At 42.6% G+C, this 25,752-nt stretch overlaps 1 protein-coding gene across 5 annotated transcripts in view; it reads left to right on the forward strand.

The window, feature by feature from the left end:
• Nucleotides 1-12,825, forward strand: part of MAPK9 (mitogen-activated protein kinase 9) — a 27,228-nt gene extending 14,403 nt beyond the window's left edge. For 3 of the 5 annotated variants that reach the window (XM_085236289.1, XM_010719106.2, XM_085236290.1), the window contains exons 8-12: nucleotides 2,233-2,415; nucleotides 3,385-3,509; nucleotides 4,009-4,072; nucleotides 4,552-4,623; nucleotides 5,249-12,825. In XM_085236289.1, coding sequence (XP_085092415.1) covers nucleotides 2,233-2,415; nucleotides 3,385-3,509; nucleotides 4,009-4,072; nucleotides 4,552-4,623; nucleotides 5,249-5,391 — 587 coding nt within the window. In that variant the 3' untranslated portion in view covers nucleotides 5,392-12,825. Of the gene's footprint in view, nucleotides 1-2,232; nucleotides 2,416-3,384; nucleotides 3,510-4,008; nucleotides 4,073-4,551; nucleotides 4,624-5,243 lie in introns of all 5 variants that reach the window. The other 2 variants (XM_085236292.1, XM_085236291.1) reach the window with 2 other exon arrangements.
• Nucleotides 12,826-25,752: the final 12,927 nt, after the last annotated feature.

Consider the following 25,752-nt stretch of genomic DNA (forward strand, 5'->3'; position numbering starts at 1 on the left):
AATGATTGTTAAATAAGTCTGTTTTCTACCTTTCTTCCTTTCTATATTGTTTTACCTTTTAAAGCCTTCAGACCAACCTAACACAATTCTTCATATATGTTATGTGTCTTTCACCTGCATGTCAGCATGGGCTATTTTGGTTTGTTCATGAAAAAGGAAGGAAATTTTGTCTGTATTCATTGAATATGCAAGTTACCATTTGTAGTTCACTGGAGGTCACTGAAGCTCCACCAGTCCATATTTCAAAGAGTTTGCCCCTCTATCTTATCAAAATGCATGGCTGTGCTTAGAGTTTCTTCCTTCTGAGTCTTTCAGTTCCCTTTAATGTGAGGTACTGACAGATAAGTTGCTGACTTTTGCAGTTATCAGTCTGGAATAATTGCAGTTGTCATTTTCTTCTAGCTGCAGCCACAAGTCTGTTTTGACTACGTGGGCTAAGAGGGATGGATGCTGCTGTGCATGGCCTTGGGATTTTCCTTTTTTTAATTAAATTTTGATACGTCCTAGTGCTTTGGTATTTAGATCAGGGAGCCAGGTTCGCTGTATTGCCTAACGGTGTGCCTGTGGCTTCTTCATGAGAACCTGCTCTCGGATCCAGTAGTTTGTACATTGCTGTGTGGTCAGCAGGGATTTCTTGGAGGGTTGCAGCAGAGCCCTGCTTGGGCTGAAGCTGCTCCTGGCCATAGCTCGAGCTGAGAGGCTGGCAGTTACTGTTGCAGTAGAGATGAGAAACATAGAAAAAACACCCAGCATAGATATGGAGATGAAGTAATGGAAAACCTGGAGGCACCAGAGAGTGTTTTCAGTGCTCCTCTATGCAGGAGGTGAAGGAAACTGCCTGCCTGACTGAGCATAGTCATGATTTCTTGGGAAAAGTCATGCTTTATTATTCATTGATTATAGTAAGGACTCTGTTTTCAACATTTTCTTGCAGAGTCTCACAAAGCAGACGACACTCTGCTATGGACTCAAGGTTCTGGGTTACTTTTGACCTCAGGGTCATTAGTTGAACAGAAAGGGTAATTTTGTCTGCAGACTGCAAGGTTATTCAGAGGGACCCTGCATGCTTTGCATCAGCATTTAGATTTTGATTGGGTTTCTGATAACGGGCATAGCTTATTTCATATCCAACCTATGCTGGGGGAAATATTGTTTCAATTTTTTTCCCCACATTTTTATTACTGGAGTAGATTCCCCACCCCCAAACCACCACAGAATGCCCTTGAATTTGGCTAGCTGGTGTTCTGCGCTGCTGCCATTCAAATCATCAACCTTTTCTTGAATCTGGATTGGTGGAGTTCTTGCACAAATTCCTTTTCCAACAAAATTTCCTGGCGTGTGTCAAAACTTGCTTTGTATGTGCTCTGTTTTAGCATGAGAGTTAATAATACTGACTTCTTAATTCTTATTTTAATACTGTGTTTCCATTGGAATGTATTGAATAAGCAGATACCATTTTTAATCTTTGCATCAGAAGTCTAAAGCTTTAGTGGGAAGCGTATTTCTGGATGTATTTTTGGCATGCTAACAAATGTAAGTGCTTCTTAAATGATAGTGTTTTTTATCTATAGTTCAAAGTGCAGTAGATGTGTCTTGTTAAGAAATTGGTATGAGAATCAGTAGTTTGAAATAAAAGATTCTGAGTTCAGATAATGTTTGCAAGGTCTGTGGTTAGATTGCTAGAACTGCCCATTCCTTTCATCAGGAAAAATGCAAAGTGTTGATCTGAGTAAACTTAGTGTATTAGGACTGTTGATACTGTAGAAGTATGTAGAAGAAACACCACGTTTTATGTGTTCTTTTATGTATTTTTCCCTACCATCAAAAATCTTCCATGTGATGCTGCTAGGTGTACTGCAGATGATACACCAGCAGCCTTTCTTTTTCTTTCTTTTCTGTCCCCATAGTTGTTATGTTATGGGCACAATTACAGAGTGAAGCTTCGTTTTGACTCTTCATAAGTCACGTTTTCAAAACTGGCCAATAGGTACAAATTCACTGAAGGTATTGAAGCCTAATAAGTTGTGCAGCATTTCTTGTCTGTCCCTATCTTACAAAACTTTTTAGATTTTTGCCAGTGTAATTTTTGCATAGCAGTTCTGGAATGTTGTTGATGTTAGATTGAAGTTCTTGTTTTATTATTAGTTCAGGTTTTCAGATTTCTGTAAGCGATGTTTTTGTGTAGCGCAGACTTCAAATTCTGCAGCTGATTTTCCTAAAGATATGGTGCAGATATTGATCAATGGAATAAAGTAATTGAACAACTAGGAACGCCCTCAGCAGAATTCATGAAGAAACTACAGCCTACAGTGAGGAATTATGTAGAAAACAGGCCAAAATATCCAGGTATTAAATTTGAAGAGCTCTTTCCAGACTGGATATTTCCATCAGAATCAGACCGTGACAAGTTAAAAAGTAAGACAGATTTTTTTTCTTCTTCTGAAGGTGTTAATTTAAAATGTTTGCAATACATTAATTTAAAAAAAAAAAAACAAAACCAAACACCAATTAATATAAAGTATCTGTATTGCAGTAGGTGTTGACTTAAGTTCCATACCTGCTGTTTTTTCATGTATGACAGATTCTGATTTTTCAGTATTAGTTCAGAAATACAAAGATATTTCACTGTTCTGTTTAATTCACTTCATTCGAATGTGTTGAATAATGTTTGTGGCTGAACTGTTTCAGAAAGTAGTACTCATTAAAGTTATTTGTATTTTTCTGGTTCATATGGGAATGTAATTCAAGTCAGCTTTACCTGCACTTTAGATAAATGACCAAAAAAGTTGAAAAAAACTATCCTATGGACAGATATAAGGTTTTATACAAAATAGGCTACACCAAGTTATTTTATTATACTGCATCTGTAGTTGAGACAAAAAAAACTGTCAGTGAGATGGCACTGTGACGAGTAGCTATTTACTATACACTTAAAAATGTGGTTTATGAGCAATAGTTGATGGCAAACTGTGACCTATGCAGCAACACAACTGTTCAAAATTGAGATTGGTTTATGTCAGCTGCAGGGTTTATGTTTTGGATTACAGTAAAATAACATTGACATTAGAGGATTGTGACCTCCTTTTGAAGGAAATCTGCAGCAGCGTAGGAAAGCTGCCATCTCTGTGCCTGTCCTGGCAGTGCAGCCTAATGCTGCTGGGTATTGAGCAAGATGTGGAGCTCCAGTCCTACGCTGCTGATTTAAAAACAGTGCTCAGTGCTATTTAACTTCACGGGATTAGAAGTTAAGTATTCGCATGTCACTAACAAATGGAACTTGTTGGGAGGCATAGAAGCTTAGGAGATCTGTTTGTGTATGCTTTGTCAGATGTTTAAAATCTACAGCTCCTTACACGTATGTTCTTTCTCATTTTTACTTTCTAGCCAGTCAAGCTAGAGATTTATTATCAAAAATGCTTGTAGTAGATCCAGACAAGAGAATTTCCGTAGATGAGGCCTTACGTCATCCCTATATTACTGTCTGGTATGATCCAGCTGAAGCAGAAGCTGTAAGTTTGCATTTAGAATACATTTTAAGATATCGCTTCAATAATTTAAAAGGACAACCTTAGTTTGGATCCAAGTGCATGCCTCGAACTCGTTTTTTGGTTAGTGAGAGATGCACATAAGCATTCAGGTTAATGTTCAAGGTGGTACCACCTGAAGAGCTGTTGGTGAAATGGAATTGATACAGTTTTGAAAGTGGTTGTAGAAGGAAAGGTAGCTCCCTTTGTGGAAAGTGTTGCCTGCAGAGTGATAATCTGCTGTATTTTGGATAGTGGGCTTCATCTGAGGCCCTGCCAAACCTTACAAAAGTTCATTTTTAGCTGATGCTTTTAAACAGCATATCAGTGGGTGGTAGAACCTAAATTCTGGAGATGTAAAATGAATGTAAATTAGAGATGTAGGGAATAGACTGCCCGAGGAAGGTAACAATTGGCAAAGAAAATAATTTTTAGTTTTGCCTGCAGTGTAATGGGTAACATGTAGACTTACTTTTCTTTGTAGCCTCCACCTCAAATTTACGATGCACAACTGGAGGAGAGAGAACACGCAATTGAAGAATGGAAAGGTAAGAAGGGAGCATGAGCAATGACATTCATTGTAATAACTTGTACCGTGAGCTGTGTGTTCTTGTGTGTGTGCTGGATTGTGTAACTGACTGGAGCTTATTCAAAATATGCAGTACTGCTTATGGTAATACGGAAATAAATTGATAATGGAAAAATATTCTGTTTGGAATAAATATGTATGTGTGTATGTATGCTCTGCAGTAGTAAATCCTTTCTTGTAGAAGAGTTGAGGGTGAGCCATCCTGCATGTGCCATACCACAGAGAACCAAAACAAAATAATGGATCTTTGTTACATTTAGAAGTCTGTGATATTTTATTCAGGTGCTGTGTCCTAAGTCTAGTTCTGACCTGTACAGTGGTACTTACAGACTGACCTGTAACTATTTAATTGTACCTTAATGCATTTGTAAATAATACTTAAATCCCTTGTGATCTTAACAGTGCTTTTTCTGTCTCTTATTCCTCCTATCTTATAAGAATTAATATACAAAGAGGTAATGGATTGGGAAGAAAGAAGCAAGAATGGTGTGGTAAAAGACCAGCCCTCAGGTTAGTCATCGTTTCAGTAGTTCTTCTATAATGTTATGCTGCATAGAGTGATCTGTTGGACTAAAGGAATGAAAAAAATCCTATTTAATACAGGTAGGCAAAAGTTCTGTTGTTACAGACAAAGATTCTGATCCGTGGGCAGTAATTTTTCATCGTTGTGAAATGAGTTGTATGAAAACAAGTCCTAAGTCCTGGATATTCAACACACTGAACTGTCTTCTCCCCAGAAGGCTCCCTCATAAGCTGAAATAATCGATGCCACCTTACGTCAGCTGTTGTGCAGATGTATGTTATGCTGAATGCTTTCTCTTGGCTTTGAATTAATGTGTATCTTTCAAGCACATTCAAGTATCTTCAGAGCTTTTTATTTTAAGAGTGCTAATAGTATGAAGTATTTTTGCCTTGATGTTTGCTACTGTTCTCTTGGTTCAGTAATTGGAATGTTGTGCTGCAGGTTTTTAGTGTTAGGAAACTCAGTGCTTGCATTTGTACTGTTTCATGATTTGTCTGTTTTCAAAGAATTTCTCTGAGGAAAATGATGTGCTCAGAACCTAGAAGTGTGGTTATTTGTGCTTGCAATATTGTCTTGCCTCAGATTTTATTATGTTTGGTTTACTTAGCACAGATGCAGCAGTGAATAGCAACACCAGTCCTTCCCAGTCATCATCTATCAATGACATTTCATCCATGTCAACAGAGCAAACATTGGCTTCAGATACAGACAGCAGCCTCGATGCCTTGACAGGACCCCTCGAAGGATGCCGATGATCAGCCAGGATTGCAGACTTCTCTTTGGAAAAGAACTCTTGCTTCCATTGGGCCTGAATTGCTTGTAAGTTAATGGAACAAAGTAGAAAAACTCCATGTTCTGCATGTTCTGCTAAAGTAATGCCTGTTTTTATGTTTACTCAGTTGTTATGAAACTGCCTGCTTAATGTTGTAGAATGAAAGCAAATCAATGTCTAAGGAGCAAAAAAAAAAAAAAAAAAAAAAAAGTTTAGACACTATTACAGGCTTTTCTTTGTTTCAGCCTATTTCAGGTGAGCAGTTATAATAGACTTCTAGCCAATAACTTCTCTTGAGTGAGTTCATGCATCTTCAGTCCTAACTGGCAGGCTTTTGTGACATCAGTGGTTGTTTACATTTTAGTACAGTATTGCTCATTTGTAGGTTTTTTGAATGTACAGTGTCTATGAAGTTTGTTTTAATGTGTGACTATGGCAGTGTGCATTATTTAACGACTGGAGTGTTGTGTGTAAGTGTTAACTCGCATGTTGAACACTCTCAGTACTGTGTTTAAAGGGCAGTTACTTTTCCATATAGCACTTTTTTGAGCCCTTTCTATCTTCGCTTCCCAATGGTTCTATCTTCTTGTAGAAGAGAAAGACACAGTGTTCAAAGAGTATAGCCATACCTTCAATTTTCATCAATGAATATCTGACTCTTTTCTAGTTATTTAAACATGGATGGAAGATACAGTGGCTTCGTTCAATCTTAAGGAAGGATGGGTGACATTTGTGAGGCTGTGCCTGTTTAAAGGAGGGCAGAGTGCTAAATTGTTCTGTATTTTTTTAGCTCGTGATACTGATCCTTTAACTGAAACAGAAAAGGAAATTACATATGTGATGCTCTTCATTCAGTGACAGGTGAATTGGAGAGACTTGCAGTCTAAGTGGCCTGAAAAAGAGCTGCATAAATGTTTTCCATTTTTTTAAATGGGTCCATTCTATCTAGTGAGTAATTAAAAAAAATAAAAATATAGTAGCTTTGAGTCATTTGTCAATTAATTATTTACTGAACAGAACTTAGCTGTAGTTCCAAATTAAGAAATCCTCTCTATTTTTACTGGGAGAGGAAAACGTAATATATTTAATACGTACATTTTCTAAATATGGTATCAGAGGAGAGGAGATTATTTCTGTTTCAACACACACTTTTAATGCAGTTTTCAGGACTGTATAACACAGACACCACCTGTGCAATCTGTTACATTCTTAGAAAATGTTTGTGATAGAGTAGGGCTTAAATTACCAGGTACTGCACACCTGTGAATGTGTGCACATCCCTTCAGAGCAGTATGCAGTTGTGTGAAGTTCTGCTAAAGGATCTCGTGTGTGTGTGTGCGAGTGTTTGAGATAAACCTGTGTGACTGTGACAGTAACAGAGATGTGCAAGACAAGGTAAAACACCACTTTCTTAAAGGCACTGTATTCAGCTGATGATCCAGATACTGCTGACCTGAATACATATATACAGAGAACTTACAAAATGTGCTGGCATAGCTAGCTGCTGCATTATGGAGATGTGTAGTACACTCTTGTAGAAGAGAACTGACCCTTGTTTCTCACCTTAGGATTTGAAAGCAGCAGTTTTTTCTAATGCAAACATTGCTTTCATGTTACAGATGGTACCCACACAGTTTTAAATAGCTTAATTTGGTGTAGCAAAAATACTGAGATTTTGCTGTCCCGGAAACTAAAATGCAATGCAGTGCTATTATGTTAACTTCAGGATGTTCATCTGGAATTATGATTTTTTTCTAAAGAAATCTGAGTTGTAGGACATTGAGAGCTTGGGTTTTTAGCTGTTTGGTTTAAAAGCAGTTTCTTTGGATACTGATGATATATATGGAATATTTTTAGTGCATTTTTGTCACTGACAAAAAAAAAATATCTAAAATAGCTACTACTGTACAGCAATACAGTACAGGTTGCTGTTCTTTTGTATTTTTTTAATCACTGTTATATGTGTAAGTTAAAATTATTAAAGACATCTATTCAAAATTACCATTAGTGATTTCAGACTAGCTGTGGTTTTGTTCCCTTCCTCTTTAGCCCATCAAAAGCTGCAACCACTATGGAATAAGACTAAAAACAAGCAAAAAAAAACAAAAACAAAAACAAAAACAGAGAAGCTAATAGTTGAATTTCAGAAGTTAACTATGCTTTACTGATTGTTTCTAGTAATGTTTTCAGAAATTACCAGTGACATAATGGTGTTAAGCCAGTAGTTCTTTATGAAGGGGTGGCTTTCCTGACAATACAAGTTTAGCATTCTCTTCAAAAGCAGCATCCTATGAACAATCTCACATTGGTCATCTGTAGTTTCTGCCTTCCTTTTTTAGAAGGCTGTCTGAAGTCTTTGAGGAGTGGTAGAATACAGCATTTTATACATTTCATGTTACACTTGATGAAAAAGCTTTTTTGTTTGTATGAACATGAGGGACAAAGATCTCCAGCAGTTTATTAATCGTCTGCTCTAACAACTGCAGAGCAAATCTGTCCCATTTACCTGCCTAGTAACTGACTATGTCTCTTCCTACTTTACACCAGAGCCCTCTGTAGAAGTCACCACTGTGCATTTTGATATTCTTGATTCACCACACAGTAATCTTCTGGAGTTTATTATTCAAGATTTAGTTTTAGCATTTTCAGCTGAAGTTGCACTGTACTGCATTCATCATTTTAACCTTTACTGTTTCAGAAGGTTTAATGCTGCAAAGAGTTTTTGTGTCATTTAGATACAGATAGCCTCCAGGTCTCTTCCAACCCAAATTACTCTGTGATTCAAGTAGTTTTTTAATGTTTTTTGGTTTTGAACACAGAACAGCCCTATCTGCATGATGTGAACTGATATCTGACCTTCTCCTGGTATACTGTTATCTCACATGTTGTTTTGAGTAAAATAAGCCCTGACATTGAGCTTCTTTGTGAATCTTCCTGTAAGAAAAGCTATTCCATACCTTATGTTCTTAATGGCTTCTCGCTGTCGCACACTTAGAAGTTTCTAAATTCTACCAAAAGATCATTGCCTATGGAGTTTGCATGAGATGAAAAGTCTCTGATTGTGGATTTCCAGAATAATTGAAAACAAACTGCTAAGAACCCGAACAAACGTCCAGTTCTCAGAGAAGGCAGATAAGCAGATTATATTCAGCAAAGCACATGCAGAATAGATGCATGCTGAAGTTCCCATGCTGTTCCAGTGTGCACATAGAGACTGTGCATGCACTGCATGCAGGCTTTACATGTGGTTGTATTCCTGGCTGCAGGTTAAGTTTGGTGCAACATCTGTGTAATGGTTGTGGATGCTGTGAGATCCCATCACTGGTGGAAAGCAAAATGCACATGTAACTTCACAGGGGTTTGAAAGTATAGAGAGTTTGGTGTGCAATATAATCACTTTTATTCCTAATACTAAAATCATGTATGTAAAGTGATGCAATTGACCATTTTTTTTTGCACTTTGGCATTTATAAATATTTATATGTATTTAAAGATTAAGAATGTGTGTATACATATGCATATATATAATAGAAACCTGCTCAGTTTTGTAAACACAAATGTTACCTTTCTGTATGAGTATGAGAGACTTTGTTTAGTGTTAACACTACTGCAGTGAACATAAGCAATTTATGAAATACAACTAAAAATAAGTGATGGTCAACATAGATGCAAACTGTAATCTTAACTGCTCACCTGAAGAGGAAAAAAAAAAAAAAAAAAAAAAAAGAATCTATGGCTATTAATCAGATTCTTTACCAGAAACCTTGAAAGATGTATGAACACTGAGTAGCTGACTGGCATTGCAGAAATGGAGTATGTTTTAAAGGTTTATCTGTGCTCGTATCGTTTTTCCTCAAAAAGAAAAAAACTCCAAAACCCTTAGAAGGAGAACCCTGGCATTTTGAAACCTGTAAGTACGCTTTGAGGAAATGGTATGGTATGACAAATTGTGTTTATTTTAATTGAAAATGCCAAAAACACAAGAAGCAAATGTTAAAACGAGGGCTTTGTCTGCACAGAGCATACACAACAAGCAAGTCCGACTGGAACCAGTGTTTGCAAACAGCTTTTGGGGCTTTGTGTTCTTTCCTGCAAGGGTTTGTGTTGTCAAAATAATGAAAATGAAACCCAACCTAAACTCATAATTAACTAATTTGTTGGTAAGTTTCAAAACCTGTTCAGGACCAGAGGGCTTTTGTGTCTTTAAGTCCTAACAGAGTATATATATGTTTATTCAAAATTAAGTGGGAGGGGAAAAAAAACAACATAATACCATTTGTTTTATTTTTCTGACCTAAAGGAAGGACCTCAGTTGCTAAATTGCAGTGCTGGATTGGTTTCTGTTTGGCTTAAAATGACCATTTGACAAATGAAGTAAAATTTGGACATTCAGAATAAAAGTGAGCCACTGAGCCTTCCAGCAGGGAGTGCTGCTTTGGGCAGCAGTGCAGTCCCCTCGGTCAGTGTGTGCTGGAATTGAGCTGTTGAGGTGCAGACAAATCTTTCCTGAGCACAGTGCTGGTTCTGAACATGGGCTCGGTTTTGTGTGGAGCGTTTCATTTGAATTGTGACTCTTGAAATGGCAGTACTGGAGTGCAGGGGGTAACTGCTGAACAGCCTATGTCTGTGTGCTCTACGTATGTCACATGGATTCTATCAGGGCTTGATGCTAAACGTAGTGATGCTGTATGCTGGGAGCCAAATTCTTTCCTGGGATGTGTGCTGTGTAATTCCTGCTCAAAACTGGTTTTGCTCCGGGGATATGTGCACCCAGATGCAGAATTTGGACTGAAGTTCCTATAGGTGAATCCAATAACTTTGCTTTGCCACTGTGTCTTCAATTTTTTTTTTTTAACATGTTCAAAGTATGACAGAAAAAAAACGTATTCTGGCTCATTCTCTTACCTGTATCTTAGATTGTCTATTACATGAGTAATAGTGGTGTTTTTAAAGCTTATTACACAGCTTACCAAATCACTTTTAATTTTGCCCACTGCATGCTGAAAATGTCTGGAGCTAAACTGATGTTTTACGTAAGCCATCGTTTCTCATATCTGTGTTGGAGGAAAGTGAAGAGATCAACGTTTCTGTTTGTTTTATAAAATGACTATTTTTGTAGCTCGAATTTCAGTTGTTGGTTTTTAATCCCACAGCTTTGCTTTGTGGATGGAAATTTACCTGGGTCCTCTATTTCAAAGAATATATGTAGAACAAGTCCAGTATACAATTAAGAAAATAAAAGTCGTCTGCGGTTTGTTACTGAAAATATGGCAAATTATTTTGGTCCAAGTATTCAAAAGAAAATAGAGAATATACATGTAATTATTTAAGTTTATACTCCTTGATACTGCTGCTTATTTTTTGAAAAGGTGCTTGCAGTTTTGCACAACAGCAATCAGCTTTGTTAATTGTTGGGTTTGAAGCACTTTAGGGTTCTTCTAAATAAAACCAGTATACGGCGCAAGAAGGAATGACATAAAAATATTTGATGTATTTAAATTTGGTTGCCGTTCTGATAGATTTGATCGGCATTTTCCTTTAAATTTGAAGCTGTTCTCACAGATGTAATATTTGAGATTTTTTTTTTACGGGCTAAAATTTAACATGTAGAAAGAGATCACTTGAGAAACATCTCCCTACATAAATAAATGCATGTAGGGTGACTTCAACAGCAGCGTGACTACCCAGGCATCTGTTGTATAAAGTATGGCAAAGTCTTTATTTCTAGCTTTCTATAAAGCTCAGCTAGCTGTGGGCACTAGGATTTTTTCTTAAAGCAAAACTCTTCTATTACCATTTGGCTCTTAATCCTAATCCAGATGTGTACACAGTGTGAGGCAGCAACGTCTGCTTCCACTGGGGCTCCATTGTAATAGAGGCTCTATGGATGCCATAGCAGGAGAGTCCCCGCAGCAGCACTCCAACAGCCTGATGCTCTGAGGGGTGCCTGCTCACGTGTGTGCCCCCGTGTGCATTCCCCTGGCTGTGTCTTTACTTCGTAGTTTCTAGGATAACAAAAGCAGAGGAGAAAGCAATCAGGTAAGAGCCACATTTTATGCCCACTACTTGCAACGGTAGTCCTGTTTGTTGGTGACTATGAAGCCGGGTTAATGCCTGCAGCACACGCTGTGGTTTTGTCTGCTAATGGGGAATAACTTTTTTGAAGAGCCGTGTGTGTCACTAGCTTTTCTATGAATTCAGATGCTTAAATTGGTGCTAATTTTTTAAAAGAAAATGTAACAGATGGTTAGCAATGTATTTGTCTGTTTTTGATACTTATATTTTTCTTAAATGTTGGCAAACCAAACTTTATAAAAATGACTGATGTGCTTTTTCAGCTTCGAGTTTCCAAATTTTCCTAAAGTGTTTAAAATTCCATGGTAGTTACTGCTTCTTTGGAGCAATTGTTTCAAGTGCTTTATACACTAATTAAATGAACATGATTAGAAAAGATAGCAACACATATCTACAATCCTGTGATTTAAGTTCTGGGGCATACTGTGTCCCACAGGTGGTTCCAGGAGTGTTGTGTCATCCAGAAACCTCAATCAGGGCAAATCAGAGATCCTTGTGTGCAGGTACCCAGTACAGCGAAGCCTTCTTGGGTCCTTAAGATAACTTAAAGAGATGATGATTTTTTTTTCATCTATTTTAAAGAGAAATGGAACAAATGGAAATAATGAACTGTTGTTGTATAAATTCCAGAGAACGTATTCTGTGCTTTGCTCCAGAACACATGCTATGAAAGGGAACGGTAGGCTCCTCGAGTGATTTGTTAGGAAATCTGACATTACCAATGATTTAACCCCCCCCAGGCTCTCTGTTCTGTGAGAACTCTGTTGGAAATGCCTTCAGGCTGTACCCTCCCTCGAAATCCTCTGTCCGTCCCCTTTGGGCCCTGTTTGCAGCCCCTTTCCCAAACGGAGTAGCATCAAGCCCTGTCACCTGTCACAGTGTTATGACTTTATGGCCTTAATATTCGTTACGATACGGTGTATAATTTCAGAAGGAAGATGTACTCTGGAGTCTGATTCTATAAACACGTGGCCTCTTCTGCCTATGACAGGCTTTGATTGTCTTGTCTCGTTCTTGATGCTCGTGCAATAGGAACATGTTCCCTTCGGTGCAGTGACTATTCTGTCTGATGCTGGACTTTGTTTTCAGGATGATGGAAGGTATTTTTGTTGGACGGACAGCAGTCATGCTTCCTTGGTTGTTCTGTTTTTTTGTTGTTGGTTTTTTGGTTTTTTTTTTGGATTCTTTTTCTAAGGAAACTAGAATTCCATGAGGAAAGCTGCCAATAACTAGTTCTGAAGTGCTAGTTAAAGCTTTGTTCTGAAGCTTTTTTTCTCCAAAAATCTTACCATAAAACAGTACTAAAGCCACTGTAAAATGACAAATAAATATGTATACTTAAGCAATTTGAGCCGTCTGTTTATTTACTGTAGCTGTTTTCTTTCTCTTGTTTTTTTTTTGTGTTGAAGTGGAATGTTTTATCTAACCAAGAGAATGTGTTCTTAGTTATCTTAAAGCAGAATGTTTTGTTTACCACTTGAGTTCTCATTTCACCAAAAAACTCTGAGTATGAAAAATAAATGAATAACAGCTTTCTGAGGCTGCTGGGAGCTGCTTTCTGCTGATGAACTGAAACGTTTGGGCACACAAACAGCTCTTGGTTTTACTGCCAAGTAAGAAGTGTGTTTTCAAATTTGTTTTTCTAAATTGCAGAACCCTTCTGGGTAATACTGACAGATCGGTACTCACATCCAGACCGTGCCGTAATTGGATTTTCAGATTTCATTGCCAGTTGCAGGTGGACTACTGGTGGCCATAGGGGCATGTGTGATTTATCTACACGTATATAAAAGGTAGAAATTTCTTTTCACCTTCTGCTCTAACAGTGTTGTTTCCTTTTGTTTTCACCGAACAAGGTAGATGTACAGCCAAATGGAAAAAAAGGAAAAAGAATGTAGCATTTGGAAGAGTTAAGCTTATAAAGATGCTGATATGGTTTTTTGTTTGCTCTGTAACCATCTGAGGGAGCTGAAGTGAAACTTATCTGCTACTTTAATCTAATTGCTTTTCATTTTTCTTTCTAATACTAAGGGGCTGGGTCTCAGCCAGGCTTTGGCTTTGAAAAAGCTTCACCTGAGATAGTGTGAATTAATTCCTACAGGAATATTGCTCTTTCTTTTATGGAGAGCTTGTAGTTTTATCTCTTCTCCGCAGGGCTTTGCAACGGACTATCTGGATGAAGGGATGCACAGTAGATCCCACAGCTCCCGCATATGTGATGATAGAATGTTTTTCAGGTTGCTTAAGCTACAGAGGTAGACCTAATGCTTTCAGTAGAAGAGTACAAAAGCAATAAAGCAGCACCGTGACACGCCTGCAAGGAAGTGCTGCCTCACCTTGTGCAATAAGATGGATTCAGTCATGTTTAATCTTAAAACAAACTGCTCCCCGGGGAAGGAGAAAAATCTGCTGTTTCTGTGTACACGTCATAAGATCTTTCAGTGAGACATGTGGCTATCAGCTGCATGGTCACTGCTGGGATTCCTTCTGAAGAACAAAGACTGAGCCACGTGTTTCTATCATACAGGATATAATTTTACATTCAGTACAGGTTTAAGTATACAGATGCCACTGTTCATGTTACAGCTCCGCAGCAGGTAAAAGAGTTGTTCACTTATGTGACATCCAGGGCAGGAAAAATGTAAGCAGAACACAGTAACGAGTTTAATAAGAATGGTAAGCCAAAACCTAGGAGAAGTTTGCTTTCTAAGAAGAAAGTGATGAGTGAAAAAAATAGAAGGGAATAAAGAAACGTAAAAAGATGTAATGGATTTCTTTCTTTACAGTGTTCAAGGCAAAGGATGGTAAGTGCTAAATTAAGCCACTTGCTCCTGTCTGTGGAAAAGATGCATGGTGAGGTGTATTGTGTTTTAATCAAACGGTCAGCTTGCATGAGATACCTCCAAGTTACAGCTAATGATATGGGTTCATTGGGGTTACTTATGTGATGAGTTCATTCCTCTTACTTACGTGATGGAAAAGCACCATTTGGAAATGATGTCCCTCATGTTCAGCACCTAGAGGCCCAAGCAATGCTGCCTTTGTTAAAGCCATGTCGTGCAATTCTGGCCTTGCACTCTGCCTTCTGTATGGCCAGCAGCACTGCCAGGGGCCAGGGCCTGTGGGACAGTGGCTGTCACTGCTGTCCCCTGGGTCCTGTGTTCTGTGCCCTCAGAGCAGCTGTCTGTGCTTCTTGGGCATCTCTGGGCCAGCGTAGCCCTGTCAGGTTTCTCAAAGGAGGATTTCCCTTGAATGTTGCTCAAAGCAGGTGCCTGCCAGAGCTCAGTGCCTTTCTGTTACAGCAGGATGTGTTTTGGTGCCAATCTCTCTCTGCCTTGTCACAGCTTGTGAGAGCTTTCTCCCTCTTCACAGCTGTTTGGAGATTTTCAAATATTTGGAAGAAGTCCACTTTTTTTGGAGCCTGGGTTCCTTGCAGGCGCTGGTTTTTGCATACCGGGGATGGAGTGCTGCATCCACTTGCCTGCAGGTCTGGCTCTTGTCCCCACGATCTGCTCCTTCCCACTCTCCTTTTGACATTATTTGACCAACAGCCCATTGCAGAGCTGCCCTCAGCCGTTTCATTTCTGGGCTGGGAGATTTGGGACGTGACCAAAAAGAGACAAGAAAGTGTTTCACTCTGCAGGTACAGGGCTCCTCGTGCTCCCTTTGCAGGGGTCAGGAAAGACACAAGTCGGATGATGGAGCAGTGCTGCTAGCCTGAACTTCACCTCTAGCAGCAAAACCACTCCTGAATTGACAGTGCTGGCGCTCTGCGTGAGCTCTGGGCCTATTAATAACGTGACAGATGGCTACAGTTTTGGATGGATTGGATTCAGTTTCGTGGATGGATGTTTTCTCCCATTGAGGAAGGGGGCAGCAGCTGCTGTCCCCTGCTGTGATGACACCGGTGGTGATGTGGAAGGGTGACATGGTAGACAGCAGTGCAGAGGAGCTCTGGGCAATGGGGTGAGGCACATCCCGCTGCTTGAGGCCGCTGGGACCCTGTGGTGGCTGCAGGTTTCGGTCAGTGTGCGGAGTTGATGGGTGCTCAGTGCCAGTATGGCCCCTTTGCTTCACCTGTGGACCTCAGTGCTGCCACAGACACTTCCATTCGCTTTAATGCTTGCAGGAGAACGCTCTATTTCTGCATTTTGCTGGTTGCTCACCCTGACGCCATCCCAGAGCTGATGTATAACAAGAAGATAATGATGGGTGCGCTGAGGCCTACTGCCCACAGTGCCATGAAGCAGCACAGCCCATGGGCACGACAGCGAGCAGCAGGGACGTGGCTTCCCTCTGCTCCTGGAGCTCCGTGCTGGCAGCGGGGCACGTGGAAAGGGAAGAAATGGCTTCTTCAGACTGGGCACCATCTTTGCCCAGGTCTGCAGGCAACTCCACAGCAGGGGCTGCTGAGCTCCAGGTGGGGAATGTGGAGCCCTCAAAAGCATCAGTGGGGCACAACAGTCCCATGCTGTGTGCTGCTCACCCAGCCTGCTGGCACTGCTCCACCTCTGTACTGACTTTTATTTTGCACCATATTCTTTCACCTTCCCTTGACTTACATTACCTTCCACACCAATGAAAGATCAGCAAGGCAAAGTGTTGTGGTTTTGTCTTGAGACAGCAGAAGAACTCCATTCCAGACTCTGCATGGAGCTGAGAGATCTTGCAAAATTATTTCTTATTTTGGACTGACTCAGGATGGAGCTTGTGCTTCATCCTGAGCACAGAGTGTGGTCAAATCCTTAATGTGTTGGAAACGGTTCCTCCAGGGAGAGCCTGGTGCAACAGGATGGCTCCTGGGGCCTCAGCTCTGTGCCTTGAGATAGCGTAGCCCATTGCTGTGGGGCTGCATGACACCTGCATTCAGACAGATCTTCCATGCCTGTGTGCTGCAGTGAAAAGAAACAGTTCTTGAGGACTGAGCCTTTTACACGTGGGTTTGTCTCGAGCCATGTTTAGAAACCAGAACTTGATGAAAACATGAGTTGATTTGTGTAGGAAATTAAACCGCCCGCAGTCAGGGTGTTTGGCATCTAAAATTGACTTTAGTGCTGTCTTGGTTTTTCTGTTAAAGAATTGCTTTTTTTTGCTCTCTTGTTGGTTTTCAGCCCAGGTTTCAATGATTTTAGAACAGTGAATCCCGCGGTCTCATCTATAATTTTATTTTTAATTGATTGACTGCAAGAGGAAAATAAGTTCTTTGTGTTGTGTTTTTTTCTCCACATCCCCCTCGATCTTTTTAACAATAAATGATCTATTTGCTGTGCTGAAACTGTTGAACAAATGGGAACAAGAGCAAAGGCCTGCTCTGCACCTGCAGCAAAGCTGCTGTGCCCTGCTTGGCCCAGCTCCTGTTCCTGGCTGCTCTACTCAGGTGCCTCTCAGTATTTCCTGTCTCTTGGCAGCAGTCCCGTCCTGTTTGGCAAGAAAAACAAACAGAAAAGCAAACATTCATAACTCGATGGTGCAATGCAGCCGTCCCCAGCTGTGCCTGGGGGTGAGGCCGGGAAGCCCTTCCCTGCAGCTGATGGCCCGATGTATGGGCTCCTGTTGCTGGAGTCCGAAGCGGGATGGGAAAGCAAAAAGGTGGTTTTATTTTTTACTCCAAGAAAGGTATTCATCTTTTACCCACTAGGTGTCACGGTTGGGTTTGGGTTGATGTGGGAACTCGCAGCGTTGCCAAGCTCAGCAGACTTTTGGGAGCAACGCCTTATGAAAGCAAGCCAGGAATTAATTTTCATGACTTAAAGGCGAAAAGCTGTGTGAAGGGGACCGGGTGAAAAGTGGAGGCTGCTGGGAGGAGAGCGCTCCGTGTGCTTGGCTACATCAAGGGCAGCGTGTGTGGAGTGAGCTTCTGTAATAGGGAGAGCACAGCCACCCCAAGGGAACCCTGAGGGCTGTAAGTAGGGTTGGGAGGCTGCGCCAGGCGTTCTCTCACGGTCTTCCCAAGGCACGTTTCCATCTGGGACTTTTGTCCTTGTGTAAGGACAAGGCTCTGGCTTTAAAATAGCAAAAAAGCAGAGTGCTCCCGCAATCCCTCTGGAAGCTATCAGTGTAACAAATGTCTGCTGCTCCAAGCGAGCTGTCGTGTTTAACTGCATTTTGGATGGTGTCTCTAAAAACAGCAGCTGTCTGCATGCAAACGGGACTTTCCAGCAGTGCATAATATGAAAAAGAATCTTATTACTAGTTTAAAAAAAGAAAAAAGCAAGAAAGGCTCAACGAGCTCAGATAACACCAGCTCCAGATCAGCTCCAACAACACTCCAGACATCTGTGAGAGTCATTGGATTAATGTGATGTACGCCCCACATCCGCAGCTCTGCGCTTCTTAAGGTGTAGGAGCAGGCAGTGTGGCTCTGCCGGCAGGTACGGCCCTGCGGGGCTCCCTGACTCCTCTATCCCTCCCCTCCTCCATCTCATTCCTGTTTCTTCTCCTCCTCTGCTATTCACGCTTGGTGACCTCTTTCATGAACCACAACTTCAAGCACCCTATGATGACCCTCATTTACTGACATTAACCTCATTAGCAACAGCTGTAAAAACCTAGCTCCTAGCCTGGCACATTTGGGGTTGGCCAGAAGAGGGCAAGGAAAACCCGTGCTCAGAAACCTTCAGCTTCCTACAGAGCATTCACAGAGGGGAATTCTTCTGGGGCGGGAGTATGGATGCTTCGTTCTGGCAGAGCAGCCAGCTGCATTGCAGGGCGATGGCATTGTAAGACATTACAGGAGTTGGCAATGAGCCCCATCCCTTGCTATTTGGCAAGTACGGGTACTTGTTTCATTTGCACATCCAGGAACCGAGGTGCGTTTTGCTCCATCTCTCGTCGTTCGGGGTTGCTCTGCATTCCTGCCCTGAGATGGCTCTCAGACAAGGAATACCACAGCCCTATGGGAAAGGCTGCTCCTGTGCTCTTCTTTGGCCCCTGAAAAAGGGGAAAATGTCAGGAATTTCCCAATATCATCTTCAGCTGTTGGTTCTTCATCTGAACTGTCCAGAGCTGGATGGGATGGACAAGAACCAGCACTCGTGGGTTTGCTGCTCCACCATGAGCTCCGAAGTCATCTTTTACAGGGATTAAAAAAAAAAAAAAAAAAAAAAAAAAAAAAAAAAAAAAAAGAGACCAGAAAGAAACCACAACAAAAACACATTCAGACAGAACTTATTTTATGCTTCTGTGTTTTTTCTTTTCCTTGTGATTCCCACTGACACAATTGCATTGGGCAGTGTGTGAGGTTGGTGTGCAAGCAACCGTCTGCATGGAGTGGGATGGGACGTGCTGTAAATGGGAGGATTGCTGAGTGCAGCTCTGCTCTGCTCTGGGGGAATGCTGCAAAGTCCTCCCACCCCCAGGAAAGATGCTGAAGAAGAGGGAAGAAAAGAGGTCACTTTCCTGTTCCCTGCACTCCTCTGCAATTATTCTCCATCTGCCCCAGCACAGAGGCACTATTTGCATTTTGCCACCAACACTGCACTTGGAATCTGCTGCCAATTGGAACTGATGGGTTTTCTGCAACTGCCTCTGAGTTTCTCTCACCATTAATGTGGTGCTGTGCGTCCGTCCCGCGCTGCTGACTCTTCATTGATTCCTTAAGAAAACCCCTTCCTGAAGGGACCTTCCCTCCTGTGCCACATCACCAGATGCATTATTTCATCTGAGCAAACTGGGCTTTGGTACCAGCAAAGCCCAGGGTGGGAATCAATGCATGCCCTGCACTTGGGCACTGTTTTGGGGTGAAAAAAGTGAAATTGTACTGAGGCAGAAGGGAGGGAAGGGCTCAGCATGGGCACTGAGCGAGTGCATCACTGCTTCTTCCAGACTTGAAGAGTGGTGGTAATGGAGAGTCATTACCATCCGTTTGCATGTACAACAACAAGAAGGGAAAAGATAAAAAGTCAATAGAGGAATCAATAAAGAGCATCTTGCTTGAGGACTTGTGCCTGGAGCACATCATCATTAGGCACAGGAAGAGCGGGCATTGCTAATTGAGGGAAGCACTGGGAGTGCAGGGAGCAGCAGCAGGAAAACCCTCCGAGTTACAAACCACTGCAGGTGCTGCTCCGTGCACATCACAGCACTGATGCTGTCATCTACAGGTCTCTCATTAACCCCAGCATTTTGAGGACATTCTAATGAACGCATTCAGTGTGAGAGCTGTGCTCCGTCCCTGGGCTGCTGGGGCTGGCTGCTGGCAGCACGCTCACTTGGATCTCTGCAGTTGTGTGCCGAATGAATAAAAGTTTGCTGGATCCACATTCAAGATGCTCTTGTCTGCACCATGATTGAGTGGACCCCATGCAGCCACCATTGGGTGACTTGTATTTTAGTTCAGTTTTTTCCTTTTACTCATGATTACTGCCACCATACCATTTACAGACCCTGGGGAGCAAGGGGGAAAAATTCACTTTTAAAAACAGCGATTATTCTTAGTAAAATATTGTAAATAATTCATTGCTTGCTGGCCGTGGTGCGCTGTTAAATGCCCTTCAGCTGCTCATGTACAGCCACTCAGCACCACTGCCACAATGAGCTCGGGGCTGTGCACCCTGTGCTCTGCTGGCTGCGTGTTTCCATGTAAATAATGCAAGCTTTCCAGAAATTCACATTTTCTATACAACCCTTTTTCAAAGTTACTGTTCATCATTCTCCAGGATCCAGGATAACTGCAGGCTGTGCAGGCTCCACACTCACTGCTGGCCAGGAACCAGTATGGGGACACTTCCCCCAAAGGCCACCAGGTATTTCCCTAACAGTGACCTTCACTGTGTCTCTTTGGAGGTGGGTAAATAGCACCTGACTCATTTTACAGCACCTCCTGCTGTGGCATTTACACAGATCTGAGCCTCATGCACAGCAAATGCCTGGACATAAAGTGGAAAGGGGAACAAATTTCGCATCTGCCTATTCTGAAAGGAGTTTTTCAATTTACAGTTGCACTCAGAAATGGGGCTCTAGGAAATGGGGAATGAGCCACCTCTGAAAGAATGGGAGAGCTGGGGATGCATTATTTTTTATTAAAAGGTGCCGTGGGACCCCTCTGGTGCCAGAAGTGCCCCAGCAGCAAGCAGTGCCCTCACTGGAGTTTCTGCTGACATCTCTGAGCGCTCTTCTCATTGGGTCTAAAAGACTGAAATACCCCCATTTGTTGCAGCATTTCTGCTGAGGCTCCTGCACGGCCTCAGTGCTCACACAGCTGTGGAGAAGTGCCTTCCCTGCAGCTGGCTGTTGCCACCGCCCGATAATGCAAGCACGTTTATTTAAATCAATAGTAATTAATTTTTTCCTCATTTCTCCTATGATAGGCAATGCAGCAGGATTACGGCAACACGGCGGGTGAGGTTTTTCCTTTATTTAATGTCTGGATGCAGCAGTTCCCTCCAGCCTGCGGGCTGCATCACATCAGCTGTTGCAGGAGGAGCAGCTGAAGGAGCCGCTTGTTAGCATGGATCCTGTGCAGGAAAATGAGGATGGCTTTTAACAAAGCAGTGCTGAGGATGGGAGCAAAGTGCTCTCAGCTGTGTGATCAGCTCAGGGCCCGCATCCCTCATAGCCCAATTTGCCACGAGGTACCCCAAGGATGGGTGAGTCCCTTACTGCTGGGAGAGAGGTGGAGCCTCTGCAAAAGGTGGGGTGGGTGATATAAATGAGGGGCAGCCCCAGACTGAGTGAGTTATTTTTACCAAAGATTCCTGACCCTATGGGTATAAGGACCTGTAGAGAATCCTCTAGCTGACTGAAGGAGAAACCAGGTGAGGCGTGTTTCTTAAAAATTAAACTCATTAATGTAGTTAGTTGCAGGAGAGCTCGGTGTGACCTCCTCCAGCTGAGCTTGTCATATTCCTCAGTTTTGTTCCCTTCCCTCTGGTTCATGAGGCAGGGGATGGCCCAAGTTGCTGTGGGAGCTGTCACCACGTGGATGTGTTGTGTCCCAAGTGCAGCTCACTTGGGACTTACTGACCTGGTGAAAAACAGGAGGTATCCCTGCTAATGAGAGCAACTTTCAGGAAGTTCAGGCGTTCTTCTTTCTGTATGTAACATGCAGGGCAGTTGCAAGTGAGAGCAGTGATTGCCAGTGCCCGTGAAACCCAGAAGTGAGACTTCCCATCAGCTTGCAAAGAAAACCTCTTGATTTCAGTGTGTTCTAAGGGGCTTTATAAAGCAGGATTAACAACACAGCCTCCACTTCACATCTAGAAACACTGAGTAGAGAGAAAAGAGATTCCTCCAAGCTTGCTTGGCAGTGGAGGTAAGGAGAGCATCACATCTAAGAAGTCAAAGCTGAGCACACCCAGTGCTTTCAAGACAGTACAACCTGAGGAGTAAAAGGAGCGTGGAGCATTTAGTGCTTGTTTGCCATCCTGAGTAGAACCCCACCCTGCTTCGCTCATTACTGCAATGTAAGTACTTAGTAAAGCATTAATCCTGCTTGTTGGTAATAGCATGCAAATTAAACACCTGCTCTAGAAGTCTGTAGTGCTTTGTTCCATTAGATGGTGTTGACGTGTCAGATATTTGGACTCTAATGCAGAAAAATGGTGCCATTTTCATTTATCTTGCCTAATAAAGAACGAAGGTGTGCTCTGATACAGGGCTGCCCACAGCAAGCGACTAAAAGTGAAAAACAGTGCTTAATCTAGCCACCAAATTACATGTGACATCTCATTTAAAGATAAACAGCCTGAAGGCATATGTCCAAGTGGCACTGATGAAATTTTTAAGCATTTCTTTGAATTCTCATTTAACCTCAATTTGGTAGCAAAGGTGCTTTGTTGGCTGTGAAGAATTGCTTCTCCTGCTCAGGAAGCAGCAGGAGAAAGCTTTAATGGGAGACATGGAGATGGATTGACCCCCTCCAGTCCCATAGGACCCAGCAGATATTGCTCGTGAGATGGGTGGAAGGGCTCTTGTGCTGTGGGATGTTAAAGCACATAGCTCCCTATTTGCAGAACTGGACTTTTACATGAGATTGTGTGAGTGTCTGTGTACCTGAAGGTCATCGCTCATCTCTTTGTTTCAGTTCCTGTTCATTCAGCCTTTCTTTCCCACCGTTCCTTGGGCTGTTCTTGTTTTCCTCTGGGCCTGCTGAGGTGTGATGCACACGTAGACCAAATAATTCAGCTCAGGTTCTTTCAGTGCAAAACAGAGGGGTTCACTCTTGTAGGGCTGTGTTCCTGCTTGTGCAACGACAGCACCATTTTTCAGCAGGGCTTCCTGCTGGGATCTCTCTCCTGTGGGCCATCAAGAAGAAATGAATTCCTTGTATGTGTGTGCAGCTGGGGGGCTTCTGCACCTCGTACAGCCTGTTCCTAGAGGCATGCCCAGGGGCAAAGCACCTTCTGATAGAAATAGGACTTCCAGAGGGCAGGCACAAAGTGCTGCATTCTCCTGCTTGTGCTTGGTTATCTTTTGTAGTGGCTGCTTGAACTGGTGTCACTAGGAAGCATTTCCATTGCTGTTTCTGGATGATAGCCTTTGACTTGCTTTCAACTTTCTTCTTTTGAAGAATGCTCCAGAAATAAGCTCTGATTTATTTTTGTCCAGCTCTCCAAAATTGTGTACCAGCGATATTGTTTGCTTACTTGTTTTCCCCACACAGCATGGCTGGCAGCAGCAGGAGCTCAGGAGAGGCTGTTTTTGTGGCTGGACACTGAACACTCAAATGCTCAGGATGCAGAGCTTCAAGTCCTGAAAATCCCAATCCCAGCCATGCCAAGAAGGCAGGCAGCAGTCACTGTTAGACCATCCATCCGTCTAAATCTTTGATTAGTTCTGCTTAACAGGATTTCTTTGCATGTTCTCGAGCTGTCCAGTTATCCAAATATTTGACCAGGTCTGTGGCCACCCATTGCCAGCCCCAGCACTCCCATACATCAACTCCATTTCTCTTTGCTTCCCCTTGAGCAACATCAGCCTCCATCTACAATGTGGTGCTCAGGATTTCCTGGTGTGTGGTCACTTGGCACTCAGCACTTGAGAAGATCACATACCTCTACTTGTTCGGTCTTGATTTTGATCAAGAGAAGAGCTGATGTCATTTCAGCATTCCTAAAGCTCCGCTCCCTTCTTGCTTTTTTTAGAGCAGTTTGATACAACAGCCTGTGCTTTGTTGATTCTTATTTCTGCATCTTGAAAAATGTGGCAATATCCATAATAAACACAGCCTGGGATTGCTTGTGGAGAATATTTGCTCTCTTAGAACTGGAAAGGGATCTATTCTGATGATGGCATTTAGAACTTGCCTTATTAAAAATGAGAAAATGGATTCAATTCCTTTCATGTAAAACATAAACTGTAGGGTTTTTTTTTTTTTCCAGTTTAATAAACAGTTTGCCCTCCCAAGGCTCTTTCCAGCTCTTCACAACCCTTTCTGGTGCCTGGCCATGCAGCTTGCCTCTAGCGAAATGCTCACATGGCACCTCTGGATGCTGTGCCACTGTCAGCCCTCTAGTTGTGGTTGGCACGGATTTCCTGCCTGTCTCTGCAGCCATAGGGAAGTCACATTACCAATCCCAATGCCTCTCTGGTGCTGTGGGTATCTGGTGGTGGAGATGACAGCCTGTGAAAAGCTTGGCCTGCTCCACCAGCTGAGCAGGAGCTGGGGGTGCACAGAATCATAGACCCATAAGGGTTGGGGGAACCTCTGGAGACCCTCCAGCCCCTGTAGTAGGCTGCAGATGATTCCTCAGACCAGCTCTGCTCATTTACATCCCTGATGTCCCTGGATATGATATGGTCTTCAATTTCTTTGCCTTCCCCCAGCCATGAGAAATAGGACTTTGGGGATCTGTTGATGTGATCCTTTTGGCCTGATTGAAGCAGGGTGGGAATTCCTCTTGATTAGCACAACTAGCCAGAAAATCTATTCCGGAGTAGTTTGTGTGGCAGCAAATGTTTGGGGAAGCTGCTGAGATGCTAAGGAAGTCATAGAATCATTAGGGTTGGAAAAGCCCAGTTCAGAGCATTTAGGCCAACCATGTCTAGTTGGGGCCATGCTGGGTATCCTCCATTATCTGCTTCTGCAATTGTGCATGAGGTGTTGCAGTGAGTCACAGCAGTGAGTATTTATATTTGAGTGGCCTCACCTGATTTCACCCAGCATGGTGTAGGTGATTTGGAAACTCACAGGAGCAGTAGCCTCAGAGCAGCCCAGAGAGCATGCAGGGGCAGCTCCTGCCGGCCCCAGCCTGGAGGCAGATCTCTGCGTGGCACCTCTACTCCCCTTGAGTGCACTCAGATAGCATGTTAAGGTGCCCCAAAATCACCATTGTATGGTTATGGGGCTCCCTAAACTTTTGTTCTGCTTTGTGTAACACCCTTGAATGGCAAATCCGGGGCTCTTCTGGCCCATGTCTTTTTGGCATCCTTTAAACAGAGCCCTTATGGGCAATATCTACAGGGTGGGTTGTGATCTCAGCTCATGGTGTGAAGGGAACGGGGTGTCTGAGAACCGCTGTTGTAATGAGATGTGAGTGAACATGGCAGCAGGGAATAGCTCCTTAATTTAAATAACGAGCGTCCCTTGCTGCCTGACAGATGGTCACTTTCTGAGAAATGCAAAGTCTTTTTGGAGGGTCAGGCTGCGTGTATTTGCACGGAATAATGAGGGAGAGACACTGGTCCCAACACATGCTGTGTTTTTCACTTTTTTCCAGGGGTATTCCCAGCTGTCTCTGAAAAGAGCAGATTTGATCCTTTGCGAACTTTGTGTGAATCAGGCCATGCGTTGGCACACGAAGAAACCAAGCGGCCACAGCAGCGCCTCTGGTATTCAGGCAGCCATTACAATGCCCTTTGAGCATCTTTAGCTGTTAGAAATGAAGCTCGATGCTTTTGCCAGAAACCATCCTGGGCTTGAATGTGCCCTTACTTGTGCAGGGCTGGCGGCAGTCCAGCACACAGCTATCTGCACTCTGGTGGTGTCTCTGGGAGTTAACGCGGGGGAAGGCGGATGGATGGCAAGGAATTTGCTCAGGGGTAGGGCATCTTCCTACGCCTTCCCTTCTCGCTGCATCCACTTTTAATGTAAGAACTGGAGATCAGGTGCCTGAAGTCATGCTTTAACCAGTATTTATCCCACCAGTGCTGATGGAGTATGAGCAGCAGAGGTATAACTTGAATGAATGGCTGAAGGAGTTCTTCAACCACCCTGAACCCCTGTGGAGGAACTCTGGGCAATGGGTACCCTAGACACTATTTCTCTTACAGTATATAAACCACAATTTAGGCTAATGTTTTACCACAGGTGAAGCCATTAGAGTCCCAT

Source organism: Meleagris gallopavo, chromosome 15, assembly GCF_905368555.1.
Source record: "Meleagris gallopavo chromosome 15, MGAL_WU_HG_1.1, whole genome shotgun sequence".
NCBI classification, from domain to species: domain Eukaryota; kingdom Metazoa; phylum Chordata; class Aves; order Galliformes; family Phasianidae; genus Meleagris; species Meleagris gallopavo.